At 40.4% G+C, this 18,926-nt stretch overlaps 1 protein-coding gene across 1 annotated transcript in view; it reads left to right on the top strand.

Moving 5' to 3' along the window:
• SH3RF3 (SH3 domain containing ring finger 3) overlaps positions 1-18,926 on the top strand; it is a 413,174-nt gene that overhangs the window by 361,644 nt on the left and 32,604 nt on the right. The window contains exon 8 of the mRNA XM_050921775.1: positions 6,851-7,185. Coding sequence (XP_050777732.1) covers positions 6,851-7,185 — 335 coding nt within the window. The remainder of the gene's footprint in view (positions 1-6,850; positions 7,186-18,926) is intronic.

Here is an 18,926-nt window from a genome sequence, read left to right on the forward strand (position 1 = left end):
TTTGTGGAGAATCGACCACAATCCTTTGTAAATTGTTCTAATGGTTAATTACTCTCACTATTAAAAATATGCTCCTTATTTCCAGTCTATTGGATCATGTTGCACCTTTCTCTGCCAGATTAAATAGTCCATTATTGACTATTTATTCCCTATGTAGTTACTTAGACTGTAAAGTAGTCACTCCTTGACCTTCTCTTTGTTAAACTAAGTAGACTGAGCTCTTTGAGTCTGTCACCATAAGGGATGTTTTCTAATCCTTTAACCATTCTTGTGGCTCTTCTCTGAGCCCTCTCAAATTTATCAACATCCTTCTTGAATTGTGGACAGCCAAAATGGGATACTGTATTCTAGCAATGGTCTCACCATTGCCAAATACTCCTACTCGAGATTCCCTGCTTGTGCTTTTGGCCACAGCATCACATGGAGTTCATGTTCAGTTGGTCATCCACTGTGACCCCCAAATCTTTTTCATAGTTATTGCTTCCCAGGATAGAGTCCCCCATTGTGCAAATATAACCTACATTCTTTGTTCCTACACGTATACACTGACATTTGGCCATATTAAAATACATACTGTTTCCTTGAGCCAAGCTTACCAAGCAATTCAAATTGCTCTGTGTTAGTGACCTGGCCTCTTCATTATTTACTCTTCTGACAGTTTTTTTTGCCATCTGCAAACTGTATCAGTGCTGACTTTGTTTCTTCCAGGTCATTAATAAAAATGTTAAATAATGTAGGGCCAAGAACTGATCCCTGTAGAATCCCATTAGAAATGCACCTTTTCAATTATGATTCCCTGTTTACAATTACGTTTGGAATCCTATCAGTTAGCCAGCTTTTAATCCATACACTAGGTGCCATGTTAATTTTATATCTTCTAGTTTGTTAATCAAAATGTCATGTGGTACCAAGTCAAATGCTTCACTGAAGTCTAGGTATAGTACATCAACACTACAGTTTTGGATGATAGCCAATATTCCTAACTTTAGATACAGAAATGATACATGCATACAAATTGGATAATCACATTCAGTAATCATAAAATATATATCGAGTTAGTTTGACAGGATTTATTTTCCATAAACCCATGTTAATTGGCATTAATTCTTTATTAATCAAGTCCTGTATCAGCTGCTTCATTATCTTGCCTGGGATTGTTGTCAGACTGACAGTCTATATTTACCTGGGTAATCCTGTTTATCCTTGGCACAACATTAACTTTCTTCTGGTTTTCTGAAACTTTTGTGGTGTTCCAAGACTTATTGAAAACCAGCATTAACAGTCCAGCAAGCTTCTCACCCAGCTGTTTTAAAACTCTTGGATGCAAGCTATCTGGACCTGCTGATTTAGATATGTCTAACTTTAGTAGCTGCAGTTCATCATCCTCCTAAGAAACTGGCGGAATAGAAAGTGTTGTTATATATGACTACATTGTGACAGGTTGGACCCCATCTTCTGGGATGTCACTTGATATGCTTGGGTCCCCCTCAGCCCTCTGGCCATGCCACCCTGGGTTTCCCTTGCACTGGGTTGCTGTGCCAGGCTCTTAAGCCCCTTTCTAGCACACAGCCAGGCAAGACCACAGCCACCTGCAGACACAGACTACAGTCAGATCTGTGTGAGCGGATTCACCCAGAACTCACATGCACACCCACTGTGGAGAGGTAAACCCCAGATAATACTGTGTTGCGCTGTATAGAAAGATTTGCACAGCACAAGCTGATAAAAATTCACCCTCTCCCTCAATGTGAAGAGAGATATGCACAGCTTGTTGCCCCCCCAGATATGGATTGCACAAACTGGGTTATGTTATAAACAAGAAATAAGTTTATTAACAATAAAAGGTACATTTTAAATGATCATAAGGGATAGCAAACAGAACAAAGCAAATTACTAAGCAAATCAAACAAAACACACAAACTAAGCTTGACTCACTAAAGAAACAGATTACAAAATGTAATTTCTCACCCTAAATGTTGCATTAGGCAGAATGCAGAGTTTCTAGCTCAGCGTTCTGGTTATTTCTCTTTACTGACTATACTCCTCTGTCTCAGTCTGGATTCAGCCCTTGTCTTTCCCACAGCTCAGTTCCTTTGTCTCTTTAGGTACTTTCAGTAGACTTTCTTCGTGGGTAGGAAGGAATGGAGAAGAGTCCTGTTTGCCTTACTCCCCAGCCTTAAATAAGATTTACATAAGGCAGGAATCTTTTGTTTCCCAGTCTTGACCTCCCCCTCCTTTTGGTGGAAAAGTACTAGAAGTCCAAGATAGTGTTTAGTACCAGGTGACAGGACCATCTGACCTAGTAGTGTCACAGCTACATCCCAGGATGCCTCTCAGGAAGGAGAGAGATTAGTATCTTTAAAGTATAGTATATAAGTATCTATAAAAAATGTTTATTCCCAATGGCCCATCAAAGCTGAGGCCTCTTGTCTGGTGGGTGTCTCCAAAACACACACACAGTTGTAGTTGTTACATAGCCAATATTCCTAACTTTAGATACAGAAATGATACATGCATACAAATTGGATAATCACATTCAGTAAATCATAACCTTTCCAATGACACCTTACAAGACCCATCTTGCATAAAATATATCTTAGTTAGGCCATATTCATATCATAACCATATTTCTATGAAGAATAGGTATGTAATGTTACATACATTACCTGTTTTCCCCCCAAATACAGACTAGAGATATCTATTGAATGTCTTCTTTTTGTGTATTATTGATAATTTTACCACTACTATCTAGTAATGGCCCAGTACCATTCTTATGATTCTTTTATGATTCTTTTTATTCCTAATAGATTTAAACAATTTCTTCTTGTCTGTAAGTCTGCTGGCCATAATGTTCTCCTTGTGTCCCTTTTCTTCCCTTATCAATGTTCTGTAAGTGCTTACTTCTTCCTCAAATGATCAGATCAGCAAGTTCTCCAGATTGCCTCTCCACTGCTTGTCTAGTCACTAGCAACCCTTGTAGTCAGACCACACGTGATTTGAAACATATTCATGGTTTGGGAAGACTCAGGAGGCAGGAATGGAGTGCTTGTTGGAAAGTAGCATTAAATATGTCACTGTGTCATGTATCTTGTAATAGTAACCAAGTTAGCATCAGTTTCACAGATCTGGCAGTACAATATATCTTTGGCTCTCTGTTGCTTCAGATGGCCATTCTGCCATAAAGAAGTATTCTCATGGAGCTAAGACAGGATGCGGTTGCAGGATAATATTAACCCAGGTAGATGCATTAGACCCTCCCTTTCCCATGTCTCAGCTAATCTGTGTAGCTACCTTCTGCCTTCAGAAGCTACCTGCCAGCACTCCCTGCATTCTCCTTGTCCCATGTTGTTTTGAGACCACATCTCAATATCCTTCCAACATCTTGGCATGCAAATTAGTCAGAGAGCAGAATAAATCAGGAAATATAGCTCTCCTGGCACTTAATTTTTTGTGCTTCTCATACTTTCCATGGGTATTTGAGGTTTATTTTAAAACCTCTCTCTCTATATATATAATACACAATATGTAATTCACAGAGTAAAGGGAAAATTTGCAGAATTTCCAACGTTGACTTAAGGAATACTCCAGTTCAATTTCTCTTTCACCAATCCACAATGGCCATAATAGGCTGCTGTCCAGTAGCCCAAATCCTACAGAGCTCTTCTGCATCTCAGCCTGCAGAGTGAAGAAACTTAATCCTATGTCTTAAAAAAATATGACGGTACTTCCAATAAAAGAAAATTATACAATATTCAAGTCATGCTCTTGTTGGCTTGCAATATACATGAATAACAAATCAATTTTTTTTCACAAATCCACTAATGTAGAAATACAGAAAATGAAATATGAGCAGTCCAGAACAAAAATAGTCTTCAGTGAACATTGCTAATTAATAGCATGATTGGTACAGCAAAATCTAAACCCACAGATGTTTAGAACAAGACAGCTATAGACTGTAGAAGCCGTGCTCACAGCTGAGTTTTCTCCGACCATTTCTTTTGCTGTTTTTGGCACTGTCAGTTTCCTTGAAACCTAAAAACGCTGATGCCTGTATTAAACAAACAATGCGTGTCAGTATGACTATCGAATCAACCTTAAATCTAGAGGGAGGTAGCGGCGTGCAATGAAGTTCCTTCATTTGTATTCTTATCCCAGAGATCTATAGAAATACCATTTCACCTTGGAACCAATCTGGCTGTAACAATATTTTCAGACCTGAACACTGGCCTTCTGCTTGTAGAAGGCTGCAAGATTTGATTTCTTGTAGCAGGACTTGCACATTACACAAAGCCCAAACAAGAGTGCCACTCGATTAGCCTACCCACAAATACAATTTGTACATAAAGATTGGGAGGGGATGAATTAGGTGGGAGTAAATCAATAGTACCCATTTCTAACCTGAATTTGGAGATGGCCCATATATTTTGTTACATGTTGTTAGGTAATTGAGGTAGGGAAGACAGTAAAAAAGCAAATGACCATCTGGAGAAAATCCGAATTTGTGGACTCTTCCTCTTCCTCGAGGACAAGGTTACAAAAAAATTCAAGACAAATAAGTGACAGTTTGCTAAATTCAACATGAATAAAAAGAAACTCTGTTGGATCAGGGAATAACCGGGAAAGAGAATCATACCAATATAGGAGTTGCTGTACTGGAATATATCAGGGGTCCATCTAGCATAGGTGTCCATCTAGTTGATTGCCTTCCAAAGGTGGGTAATATCAGATGCTTCAAGAAGAGGTTAAAAAAAATCTCAAGAGGCGTCCATTGTTGTGTGTATAACATGGGAATAAGATTAGGGTGGAATTGCTTCATGACCTCAGATGGTGATCAGTTGGTATGCTGAGCATGGGGTTGATGCCCTTTGCCATTTTAAACCCTAGCGATGTAAGAGCAGGTGGTGTTCTGACAGATATGAACAGAAAATCCTTTTTTGAATTTTACTAGAATAATGCTTTTCAGTAATATCCCATGACAGAACTCCACAGATTGGTTTTAGTGCTGCATAAAAAGTATTCTTAAGAAAGGGGATTTTAAGAGAACTACTGAATTGTTTAAGTGTTGGGAATGCTTAACTCTGGCCTATTCTTCTCCACTGTACAAAGCAACAAACCCACCTGGAGATCAGAAAAGACTTAGGCATGGAACTGAAACTGAAGCTCTGTGCTATACTTCTTGACACATGAAGCATTCTGTAGTTTCCTGGATCCTTGGAAAGCCGGCATTGCTAGTCAGTGTGTTGTAGTTATTGTTATACAGAGGAGCAGTAGTTCCCTGAGTCGTGGTGGTGATCTGCTGAGGTGAAGTGGAGTTCACCTATCTGGGGAAGGAAAACTAAATGGTTTTGCATAGTCCCTTTAGGACTTTCCTGGCAGAAACCAAGCTGATCTCAACCGTGCTTTAATGATTGGCACTACGTAACTTGTCTTGAACAGCATAGTAATTTGCTATTCTCTTTTTTAAAGTGCCAGTACATTTTAAGCCTAAAATATTGTACAGTTTTTGGTTTCTTTAAATCACACTTCAGAAATACAAGATCAGTTTTAATAATCTAAATTAGTCCCTGTTGATGTAAGTTTAACAGTTGGGAACTCCAGAAATGATCAAGGAGTTAACAGTAACTGTTAGAGTGAAGTAGGAATTTATTTTTAAAATGGAGTATATTTGTGTTTACCTTAAAGAGTAAATACATGGACACTCAATGATTGTAGAAGTCAACAGTACACTCAGTGGGCTGTTTACAAGATATGGTAGGAATTGTGGGGTTTTATTTTAAAACACTGTGTGTTTCGTAAGAGGGAAATACTTTCAGGTAGAGCCACATGAGTAACTGATTTTTTGATTCACTGGCAGTTCTGAAAAATTGGAGAAAAAAAATCTGTTTGACCTGAACCCCACATTTTGTGTCGGTAGTGGTGCTGTCCCTCTCCTCCCCACACACACTCTTATACCTGAAAGCCCAGTGGCTAGGGCACTCACCTGGGACGTGAGAGACAGGAGACCTAAGTTTGAATCCCCACCCTGGACTGGAGATGTAAATCCGGGTTTCCTCATGCTCAGGTGAATGCACTAGCCACCTGCAGGCTATCCGAGGTTAGGTCTCTTTCACTCTCCCTTGAATCTGTTCCACTTTGATTAAAATACTTAAATTTTCATTGAGATAGGGACCTGTCCCCGTTCCCAGGTAAGCACTCTAACCGTGGGCTATAAAGTCACTCTCATGCTCTCTGTCTGGGGTCTAATGACAATTCAGGTATTTTATACAAAGTGGAACAGCTTCAGCAGGATAGACTGAGAGAAAACTACATCAGAAGAACCAGTAGCCTAGTGGTTAGGACACTCACCTGGGTTCAAGTCCATGCTCCAGAGTGGGAAGGCGAACCTGTCTCCTATGTCCTAAGTGAGTGCCCTACTCACAGGGATGTTGGGTTCAAGGGAGGCTGGCAGCACCACAACCTCCTCCTTTTTGTGAACGGTGCCCTTATGAATATAGCCCAGAAAACCAAAAAGTGTCATTTTTATAAATGTCAAAACGATTTAAACATTACTGAAATATTTTCTTAGATTGAAACAATTTGCCAAAGTCGACACAAATTCGCACAATGTTTTGGTTGACCTGAATCTGCATTTTTCAGCAAAAATAGGTTTAGAATAAAAATTTTGCCCCACTCTTCTTCCAATACAATACATTCAGATGTTAAGATAAACTTTTACCTCTCCTGTGGACAGTCTAACACTAGGGAGTAAAGTATGTTTATCATAAAGTAAATAAAATTATCTGTTACTTTGACCTGTATCAGTACTTACAAGCTTTATTCTTTGCTGTGCTTTCCTCCTGTTATTCTTCAGTAGCACACCCCTCTGCCCAGGTACCGGAGCGGCCCACGGCAACCGTCTCACCACTGAGAACCCAGAACTCTCCATCCCGTCTCCCAGCCACAGTGGTTAGGTCACACTCCATGGCTTCTCCACAACATGTCCACCAGTCCCCTGTCCAAGTTATTCCTGGAGCACAGTGTACCAGGCCCATCATTCCTCTCACTTCAGCAGCAGCAGCCATTACTCCTCCAAATGTCAGTGCGGCCAACTTGAACGGGGAGGCAGGAAATGGGCTGATCAGCGGCTTGGTGACTTCCAGCCCAACCAACACCTCCTGCAAAGCAGAGGAGAGGAAAAATGAAAAGGTAATTGCCTTCTCTGTTGTAGTTAGCAATGGGGGAAGCAGCGTACCTTTTTGAAAATCTTAAATGATATCTGACTTATTTTCTTCTTCTGTTTCCACCGAACATCCTTGCTAAACCCATATAGTTTTGATTAATGCCTCTTGTGTGTGCGAGGAGAGATGTGATAGTTTTCCTGGTTAATCTGTCAAACTCGCATGTTTAACAAGCTTGCTGAGCCTGCGTCTTGTCTGCATTTATAGACTAAGGTTTTTCCTAGCTAACTGTCATAGAAAAAGATATAGAAACAATCCTCTATAGGTGTCAATGTTCCCCCAGCCCAACGTTTAAATAAGGAAAGCAAAGGACAAACATAAAGAGACGCTTTTGCTTACCAGGTTTTCTATGCGAGGCAGAAGCAGCATTTCATCATGTATCCACTGGGCATCCACATCTACAACTATTTTCATACTTTTTAAAATCTGTTCATTGGTTATACTGTAGCATTATCCACTTGCACGTGAGAAATGAGTTTTGCTGTTAATCTGTTACATTTCTACCTTCTGGCACTTTACTTGATTGGTGTCTGAATCTTACAGTTTTGAAATAGCGTAGAAAGACATTGTTGGAGAGACAGGCTTCACAACCAGGTGGCCAAGTAAGAAACTATCTGTCTAATTACATGGAAGATGTTTTATCAGGTACAAGCCTGGGGTGCTGGTGATGGAAACATAATAGAACACTGACATGTAAATGGTAGGAGCTGTTAACAGTTCTGTAAACATCTCCATTTCTTTCAGAAAATTGCATTGCCATGGTTCAGTGAAACAGAGAACTGGATTAAATATGACTCATTGCAGTATGTGATTGATACATTGTAGATTCAAGCTTCTAGGAATCAACACTGGAAACAATATTTCAACATGTGCGCCTTAAACGTGTTGCTAATGAAAGCCAGGGCTTTAAACATTGTCAGCCTTTTAGGCTCTTAACAAATATTTTGCTTTCACCCAGAGTTTACCCTTTGCAAACAGTTCCCATATTTCAACTCTGAGAGTTGTTCACTGGACACCGTAGCAGAGCCTACTGATAAAACTCAGCCTGGAAGCAAACTGTGGCTTGTGTTTGAACAGCATGAGAGGTGAGGAGTTTAGCTTTCTCCTGGATTTGCAGAATATTTTTTTCCTAAATTCACTAAGTCACTCCATAGTGACAGACATGCACGGGATACATACACAGTAATGCTATGTTTGGAGATCTCCTGAGTGTGCTGAAGGAAACTTGGTAAATATGACATGTGCTCAGGTTCACAGATAAATACTAGTTTCACAAAGATGAGGAATGGAAGTTTTAAAATCCCCTTTTAATCCTCTCTCTTGAGTATCTTCCTGATATCTTTCAATAAAGAGAAGAAGGGCATTGAATTCTGCCCTGGATGTGAAATTTAGGTATCTGTTTCCAACGATTGAATTCCCAACTAACACTGAATGTTCCATGATACATGACCAGTAGAATACTTTTTTACTTGCAACCCAAGTTACTACTTTTGTAAGGGAAAGAAAACCTACAGTATATTGGCAAATTTAGTGGGAGATTTGTGTTACCTCAGAAATGTGTTCCTCATCAAGGCTTAATGCAGTGGGATTTTGGCTCTTTTTTAAAAAAACTCAAAAAGGAATCCAAATGTCTGTACATTTTTGTTGATAGATTTCTGATAAGATTCCACATTAAAACTATACAGGCCCAGTTACACTGTATTGTTTTCGAAAATATTTGTAAATTCATCCAAACATATAAAGCTTAAATTTATTGACTTTGTCTGAGGGAAAATAAAAGCCATATGATTATTTGATCTTTATGGACAATAATCAATAAACTAACTATATATTTCAGTATTGCAAAGTATTGCAGAAAACTGATAGTCCTTGCAAAAAATTGTGGCAGATGAAGTGATGATTAAAATGATAAATTGGAATCTTAGAATCTTGTTCTTCTCCTTCTGAGGGAGAGAGAGGCATATAAATGTGATGTGCATTGAGCAATAGACCCCAAATCTAGTCATATAGCATTTCATTCTTATCTTATCCCCTCTTCTTAGAAGTCGTGATTGAGGCTTGTCCAATCCAAACTATGCACCTATTATCTGCACAATCAGAATAAAATCTGAACAGAATTTTTAGGAAGTTAAAATTTAGGCTAGTATCAGAGGGGTAGCCGTGTTAGCCTGGATCTGTAAAAAGCAACAAAGAGTCCTGTGTCACCTTATAGACTAACAGATGTATTGGAGCATGAGCTTTCGTGGGTGAACACCCACTTCGTCAGACGCATGTAGTGGAAATTTCCAGAGGCAGGTATATATATGCAAGCAAGGTAGAGATAATGAGGTTAGTTCAATCAGGGAGGATGAGGCCCTGTTCTAGCAGTTGAGGTGTGAACACCAAGGGAGGAGAAACTGCTTTTGTGGTTGGCTAGCCATTCAAGATTTAGGCTAGTGACAGACTTAAAGCCACTTGTTACTGGAGAAGAACCTGAGCCACAAAGTTGAGATTCCGGTCTGGATAGTGACAGAGGTCAGCCGTACAGTTCAGATATGAGCACAGTCCAAACATCCTCAGATTTTGTTGTGAGTTTAAAGGGTGGCAGCAAAAGTCATCACCAAGGTTGAGTTCTTCAGAGTAGTACAGGGGATAGAGCCACTCATCTCCCATTAAATTTAATCCCCAGGGACAGCTTTTAAAATCTCAGACATCAATCCTCTGTTTCAACCTATTTTTGAAACATCTTGGCCAAAACTTTCCAACCTGGCAAACTTCAGAAACTAAATTCATATTTAGGCTCTATCTGAAGGTCACTGATTTTCAAAGGAGCTGAACATCCTTTGACTTCACTGGGAGCCACTCACAGGTCAGAAGGCAGAATTTGGCCCATTGCAGGGGTTCACATTAACTATGCAATTGCAGTCTTCACTCAGCCTTACACCTTCTCCCACATTTCTCACTCCTAGGACTAACAGATCCCTCCCTGACACAGAGGAGACCCCAGAGGAATACCAGGTTGGGGGCAGAATAGAGGGAAGCGAGTAGAACAGAAATCAAAGGGGCAACAATGTAAGGGAGGCACAAGAGGAGAGACAGGCCAGTAGTGGAAGTTGGGAGGCATAACAGGAGTCACTGCACAGAACAGCAGGAGGGGTGGAAGCATAGGGGTAGAACAAGAGGGTGAGGGGCACAGTGGGAGTCATGAAGTGCTGGGCAAAGGACAGGGAGAGGGACACATGATATACACCAGGGAGGAGGGGCAAAAAAAGACAGATGGGGGAGAAAGCCCTGTAATTATCATAGCTGCCCAGAGCAGCTAGACACCAAACCCCTCAGGCACCAGTAGCCTGCCAAATGTGCCACCACTCAGAGGCAAGCCCTAAAGGTGCTTCAGCAGTTAGACCTAGGTGAATTGAAAGGGTATTTTACTAGTGCTAGCAGGAAAAAGGAAGCTTGCAAATATCCTGGGTACAGAGGGTTAACCAGTTACAGTTCAAGATGAGCAATAGCGGTTCTGGTTGGGCCCCCTGTGGCAGCCCAATCAAGAATTAGGGCTCTTCAGACCTATAGCCTGGAGTGCCCTCTCCAGTCCAGTCTCTGTCCAAGGAAATGGAAGTGGAAATTCCAGGCCAGAATTGCTTAATGGTGTGTCTCTCCCTGGGGCCCCTTTGCACTAGCTCCCTGCCCAGCCACTGCTACTCCCTCATAAGTAGGGGTCTACCAAATTCGCAGCTGTGAAAATTGCATCATGGACCATTCTGGTCTCCCCTGTGAAATCTGGTCTCCGGCCACCCAGCTCTGAAGGCAAAGCAGAGAACAGTGGCTGCTGCCCATGCACCCATCTCTGAAGACAGCACTGCCCGCCAGCAGCATCAGAAGAGAAGTAAGGGTGGCATGGAATTTAAGTAGACCCCAATGATTCAAATAGACCTCTGCTCATATTTCTTATATAGACTTGCACCCAGCTGTCATATCCAGCAGCCACAGCCTGTTCCACATGCAGCTCTACATGCATTTCCTGGGAGGTCCCTGCAACTGGCTGCTTTCCAGCTCCTGGCTCACGATGTGACTGCTGTTCTCCGATAGTGCCCAATCACTTCCTGGGTGAGGGTCCTTCCTCTTAAATGGCCAGGAGAAAGGGAAGTGCAGTGGGAATGCAGCTAATGGGAATAATTTTCCCTTGCCAGAAGTGTCTTGTCATTTCCTGGGCCAGGGTCTTTCCTTCTACCTAGCCAGGGGAAAGAAGATGTTCAGTGGGGAGAGGGCGATGAGGAATTGTAGTTTCCTGCTTAGCGGTTTCACCACAGACCTCCCATCACATAGGTAAACACTATTCTGCTCCAGGAACAAAATATCACCACTCCAGGCTGGGGATATCCAAACAAATCCCTTTCCAGTGGATTGAACAGGAATGTCACCGGGTCAGAGAGAAAATAACGAAAAATAAAAGTGAATGCAAACTGCTTCATTTTATGGTAGAGATTGTGTTTGAGTTTCTTCAGTTACTTATCTAGTTAATTACTAACTAGCTACTAAATCGATCTGTAACAGTGATCCCTACTAAACTTTCTGAATCTCCACCTCCCCCGTTTGAAAGAATGAGAGGGAGATCTCAGCAGGGGAATGAAACTAAAGACCCGTGTTGTGTTTTTTAAATCATAGACCCTATCTCTTCAATCAGGATGAGTGTTTTCTAAATTCAACTGGTAGAATGCAGCTGAGAGCATGCAATTATAGCATAGTCTTTAGTTCCACCTCAGCCAATTCCTTGTATTATAGCTTCCTTTTCTCTCTCTCTCTCTCTCTCTCACACACACACACAGACACACAGACACACACACACACACACACACAAACAAACTAACTAACTCTCTCTGTTTAGCACCTCTGATAAAGCCACTTAGTTGAATGAATTAATGCATTTCTCATTAAACATGCACCTTATTACTTTAATCAAATCAAGCAAGTCACACTGGGTGGTTTGACCACTCTAATTAAACTTTCTGTAAAATCCACTCATTTCATTTTTGATGAGAATTTTGATTAAATTCCTGTAAACGTCTGGCACCATGTCTGCTAAAGTTGAGGATAAGTGATTGCTCTTGTGAGCAGCCTGTTAATTTATCGTACATTTTACTGACTCTTTTTTGCTTTAACAGCCAGAATGTACAAAAATGTTTGAAAATTGGCAACCCAAAATTAAACAGTTGTTCTAAGTATAAAGGAAAAAAATCTGTTTGCAGCTTTAAAATAGGGTAAAACCAAGAAACGAGTTCCTAGAATCTATGCAGTAGCTGCGTAAATCTGTTAAACAGATCGCAGCAATGGGGAAAACATATCATATTGCTGTTTATTGATGTTCAGGTAACGAGATTTTCAGAAAGAGACTCTGAACAAACACCTAAAGTTTTGCATGTATAAATCAGTAGATAATAGAGGGGCTAGATGTCTTTTTCCTCACCTGTGTCACTTGCTTGTACAAATTCAGATTATTTAGCACAAAAATAATTATGCTCACAAAGTTTCAGATGCAAATTTGCAGGCTGGATAGAAGTCCCTTTGAAAATTTGGCTCCATAAAATAAGAGACAGTGTTAGATTGTCTTTTTCCTTATTTCATCGTAAACGTCTTCATCCAGATTGCCTGTTTAAACTGTGACTCTAACCACCAGACTGATAGGTTCAAATTCTGCATCCCGGACCTGATCCTACAAGGTTCAGAGCCCACCTCAGTTCCCAGTGACTAAGTTTTAAAATCTGTTTTGCAGCTTTTTCATATATTATTAACTTGTGTGAAAGTGAAAAGGATTTTTATCACTTTGTATTTACTAAAAAAATAGAATTCTTCTTTCCGAAAATGGAGAGAGAGTCTGAAATGTGCGGTGCTGAGCCCCTTCAACTCCTACTGATTTTATTAGATATTAAATGACCAAAATAGTGGTCACTTTGGGACAAGTAAATATAAAAGAAGCTAAGGACTTTCAATATGACTAACATTAAATTTTTGGAAGTGGAATTCAATAATCTTAGTATGGAGAAGTGATATAAAATATTGTTATTGTTCTTCTTATTATTATTAATTTATTTATTATTTATTTATTTTGCTTTGAAACATTCACCTGAGAAGAAAGTGGAAGACAAAAGAAAATAAAGCATGGCAAAAATAAAAAAGTAAATTACAGAAAAGTATCACACTTTAGTTCCTCTTCTAGTTTGGTTTCCTCTGAATGTAGAAAACAAAAGTAGTAACATTGTCAAGTTTTGCATCAAAAATATAAGCAGCTAAAAGAATAAGTTCTGTACTGTGAAAGATCCATTTCTTTTCAATACACTATAGCTGGCTGTAACCACCAGTAATGAGCTCCAGCTTTCCACACTTCAGAAGGCTGATCTTGTGACCATCAAGCGATTCACCAGAAACTTGGCCCGTGAGGGAAGCCTTTTCTTCCGATCATGTGAGTTCAGGCCACAGAGTGCAGATTTGGGGTAGAGAGCTCATGCTTCAAATCTCTCCAGTGCCTTCTCTGCCATCACTGAAGTTCAATCAAAAGGACAGAAAAACTGGCAACCAAATGATGAATATTTTTCAGGCTGGCAATTAATCCAGCCAAAAGCATGAACCCCAGCTGTCAAAACATAGCATACTTCTGCTTTACAAGAAAACATTGTCTTTGTGACTGGCGGGGGTTCTTTTACTTAGGTCAAAGACAGTGTGCCATTGATCACAATTTCTTTTTCTTCCTCAGATTTTTCAGACTCCCCATAGAAATTTTGCACCTTGACTTTGCTGCAAAGCGGCCTCTGAAAGTCCATTTTTCCTGTAATGCAATTGGAGGATCCCTCATATATCCATAGGGAAATTTTCCTGGTATCATCGCTAATGTCTCTGTGCCACTTTGTGGCTATCAGTAGAGCTGCTCAGGAATTTTCCAACAAAATCCCTCCACCACCACCCCACTCACACACACGCCAACAGAAAATACCAGAAAGGGCTGGGTTAGCCAGACCTGATTTGAAATTTTTTTGAAAAACAGTTCTGAAATTGTAGAAATGCCTCATTTTGACAAACAAGATGTTTTATTTTTTATTCAGAATGACTCGACATTTTAGTTAACTTACAGTAAAAATTGTTTAAAAATATAAAAAGTAAAAATTGAAACATATTTTGATTTACCTTATCCAAAAAAATGTTGGATGATTAGTTCTCAAAAGTTGTAGAGATTGACTTTTCACTCCGCTTTGGATGAGAAAAAAATTTAAATCTCAAACTCTTGTAGGATAGGAAAGTCATTTCCCATCGAGTGCAAGCTGTAAGGGGAGGTGAAACCAAAGAAATTGTGAATGGAGAATGCTTTGGCTTCAAGATGAGACTATGTGAACTCAAAGACGCAGCATTCTTCTGGCACCTACAGAGATCTAATTTTGTAGTGAATAGGGCCTGTGTTTACTAAATCCTCAGCTTTGCTTGGGGGAAAACCAAAGAACTGACAAAAGACAAGGGCACACAAGGGAGTGCTGGAAAGAAAAAGATAAAGTACTGTGCATGTTATGTGAAAAGATACAGGAACAGAATTTGCAGGAAGGACAGACAGGGAAAAAAGGGAGGAAGTGTTGCCTTATATATTAAAAATGTCTACACTTGGACTGCAGTTGAGATGGAAATAGGAGACAGAATAAAAGGAGTAAAAAACAAGAGTAATATAATGATAGGGTCTACTGCAGGCCATCTAACCAGGAAGAAGAGGTGGATGAGGCTTTTTTTAAAACAACTAACAAAATCATCCAAAGCACAGGACTTGGTGGTGATGGGGGAATTCAACTACCAAGATATCTGTTGGGAAAATAGCACAGCAGAGCACAGATTATCCAACAAGTTCTTGGAATGTATTGGAGACAATTTTTTATTTCAGAAGGTGGAGAAAGTTACTAGGGGAGAGGCTGTTCTAAAGATTTGATTTTGACAAATAGGGAGAAACTGGTTGAGAATTTGAAAGTGGAAGGCAGCTTGAGTGAAAGTGATGATGAAATGGCAGAGTTCATGATTCTAAGGAATGGTAGGAGGGAAAACAGCACAATAAAGATAATGGATTTCAAGAAGGCAAACTTTAGCAAACTCAGGAAATTGGTAGGTAAGATCCCATGGGAAGCAAGTCTAAAAGAAAAAGCAATTTGAGAGAGTTGGCAGTTTTTCGAAGAGACATTATTAAGAGCACAAGAGCAAACTATCCCACTGTGTAGGAAAGATAGGAAGAATGGCAAGAGACCACCCTGGCTAAACCAGGAGATCTTCAGTGATATGAAACTCAAAAAAGAGTCCTGCAAAAAGTGGAAACTAGATCAAATTACAAAGGATGAATATAAACAAATAATACAAGTATGTAGGGACAAAATTAGAAAGGCCCAGGCAAAAAAATGAGATTAAATTAGCTCGAAACATAAAGGGTAACAAGAAAACATTCTACAAATATTAGAAGGAGGAAGACAACTCAATGAGGGGTGTCATAAACAGATAGCTAAGGGTTAATGTTCTTTTATCTGTAAAGGGTTAGCACAGGGACCCAAACACCTGACCAGAGGACCAATCAGGAAACAAGACTTTTTCAAATCTGGGTGGAGGGAAGTTTTGGGTGTGAGTTCTTTGTTCTTTGTCTTGGGTCTGACCCTCTCGGCTCTGAGAGTGATTTTTCTATCTCCTGGCTTTCTAATCTTCTGTTTCCAAGTTGTAAGTACAAGGATAGTAAAACAATAAGTTTATATTGTTTTTCTTTTGTATTTACATGTGTGTAGTTGCTGGAATGTTTTAAATTGTATTCTTTTTGGATAAGGCTGTTTATTCACTTTTTTTCTTAAGCAATTGACCCTGTATATTGTCACCTTATTACAGAGAATATTTTTAATGTCTTTTTCTTTCTTTTTTATATAAAGCTTTCTTTTTAAGACCTGTTGGAGTTTTTCTTTAGTGGGGACTCCAAGGAATTGAGTCTGCAGCTCACTAGGGAATTGGTGGGAGGAAGAAGTCGGGGGAAAAATCTCTTTGTGTTAGATTTACTAAGCCTGACTTTGCATACCCTCTGGGTAAGGGGGAAGAGAGATTAGCTCTCTTGGTACTTGTGTTTCCAGGACTTGAAACAGGGAGGATAGAATCCCTTTGTTTAGATTCATGGAGCTTTCTTCTGTATATCTCTCCAGGAACCCAGGGAGGGAACACCTGGAGGGGAGGAGGGGGAAGGGAAATGGTTTATTCCCCTTTGTTGTGAGACTCAAGGAATCTGAGTCTTGGGGTCCCCCAGGGAAGGTTTTGGGGAGACCACAGTGAGCTAGGCACTGTATAATTCCTGGCTGGTGGCAGCAATTACCAGGTCCAAGCTGGTAACTAAGCTTGGAGGTTTTCATGCTAACACCCATATTTTGGACGCTAAGGTCCAGATCTGGGAAAAAATGCTATGACGGGGGAGGAACAATAACAGAAAATGTGGAACTGGCAGAAATGCTAAATGACTTTTTTATTTCCATTTTTCACCAAGAAAGTTGGTGGTGATTGAACATCTAACATAGTGAATGCCAATGAAAATCAGATAGGATCAGAGGCTAAAATAAGCAAAGAACAAGTTAAAAATTAGTTAGACAAGTTAGATGTCTTCAAGTCACCAGGGCCTGATGAAGTACCTCCTAGAATACTCAAGGAGATGAGGAGATATCTGAGCCATTAGCAATTATCTTTGAAAAATCATGGAAGATGGGAGAGATTCCAGAGGACTGGAAAAGGGCAAATATAGTGCCAATCTCTAAAAAGGGAAATAAGGACAACCCAAGGAATTACAGACCAATCAGTTTAACTTCTGTTCCCGGAAAGATAATGTATTAAATAATTAAGCAATCAATTTGCAAACACCTAGAAGATAATAAGTTGATGAGTAACAGTCAGCCTGGATTTGTCAAAAATACATAATGTCAAACCAAGCCAACAGCTTTCTTTGACAGGGTAACAAGCCTTGTGGATGGGGGGGAGCAGAAGATGTGGTTTATCTTGACTTTAGTAAGGCTTTTGATATTGTCTTACATGACCTTCTCATAAACAAACTAGGGAAATACAACCTAAATGGAGCTACCATAAGGTGGGTGCATAACTGGTTGAAAAACCTTTCCCAGAAAGTAGTTATTAGTGGTTCACACTCAGACTGGAAGGGCATATCGAGTGAGGTCCCGCAGCGATCAGTTCTGGGTCCGGTTCTGTTCAGTATCTTCATCAGTGATTTAGATAGTGGCATAGAGAGTACACTTATGAAGTTTGTGGACTGTACCAAGCTGGGACGGGTTGCAAGTGCTTTGGAGGATAGGATTAAACTTCAGCATGATCTGGATAAACTGGAGAAATGGTCTGAAGTAAATAGGATGAAATTCAATAAGGACAAATGCAACATACTCCACTTAGAAAGGAACAATCAGTTGCACATGTACAAAATAGGAAATGACTGCCTAGGAAGGAGTACTGTGGAAAGGTATCTGGAGATTGTAGTGGATCATATATATGAGTGAACAGTGTAATACTGTTGCCAAAAAAAAAAAAAGCAAACAGCATGCTGGGATGTATTAGCACTAGAGTCGTAAGCAAGACACTAGAAGAAGCTCTTCTGCTCGACTCCACACTGACAAGACCTCAGCTGGAAAGATGAGGACAAATTGGAGAAAGTCCAGAGAAGAGCAACAAAAATGATTGTAGGTCTAGAAAACATGACCTGTGAGGGAAGACTGAAAAAATTGGGTTTGTTTAGTCTGGAAAAGAGAAGACTGAGATGGGGGGATGATAGTTTTCAAGTACATAAAAGGCTGTTACAAGGAGGAGGGAGAAAAATTGTTGCTCTTAACCTGTGAGGATAGAACAAGCAGCAATGGGCTTAAAGTGCAACACGAGCAGTTTAAGTAGGACATTAGGAAAAGCTTCCTGTCAGAGTGGTTATGCACTGGAATAAATTGCCTAGGGAGGTTGTGGAATCTCCATTATTGGAGATTTTTAAGAGCAGGTTAGACAAACACTTGTCAGACGTGGTCTAGATAATACTTAGTCCTGCCTTGAATGCAAGGGACTGGACTAGATGACCCCTCGAGGTTCCTTCCTTCCTCGGATTCTGTGACATGCATCAAAAAATAATCAAATTGGGCTAGAGGCTGTAGTGGTGTAGCGCACACCATCAGATAGTTCAGTGCAACTTATGCACTCGGATGGTGTCAGTGGGTGAAGATGAAATGATGATGTGGTAGAAGGAGCCTAAATGCTCTTTAGGCAGGGAACATATCTCTATGGAGGCATTGTCCCAGGGTGCTGTACTCAAGGCTAGGATGCCTCCACTTGGCTGCTCTGGGGATTAACTTCTTCCAGATTCAACATCCCCTTTTGTTGCTCATGTGTGTGCCACACAGCTTCTTTCTGTGATTCGAGGTGCTCTCTCTTCATGGTGTGGGGTGCTCCCTCTCTGTGACTTGGCTCTCCAGCCAGGTCACTGTTCCCCCCCTCCACCACCTTTGGGGATATCAAAGTCCCACAGAACAAATCATCCTTCAAATCCACTGCATTGATTGTGCCACTTCCCCAGTGGCAGGTAAGAAAACCCAGGCCCACCCTCTACTTGGGGTTCCAGCTCAGGGATGCTTTGATCATCAGCCAAGCTCTGCAACATCCCTTCTTGCTGCTGTTTCCTTGGGATGTTTTCTACTCCACTTCTCTGAGGTT

This window comes from Gopherus flavomarginatus, chromosome 1, assembly GCF_025201925.1.
Source record: "Gopherus flavomarginatus isolate rGopFla2 chromosome 1, rGopFla2.mat.asm, whole genome shotgun sequence".
Taxonomy (NCBI): domain Eukaryota; kingdom Metazoa; phylum Chordata; order Testudines; family Testudinidae; genus Gopherus; species Gopherus flavomarginatus.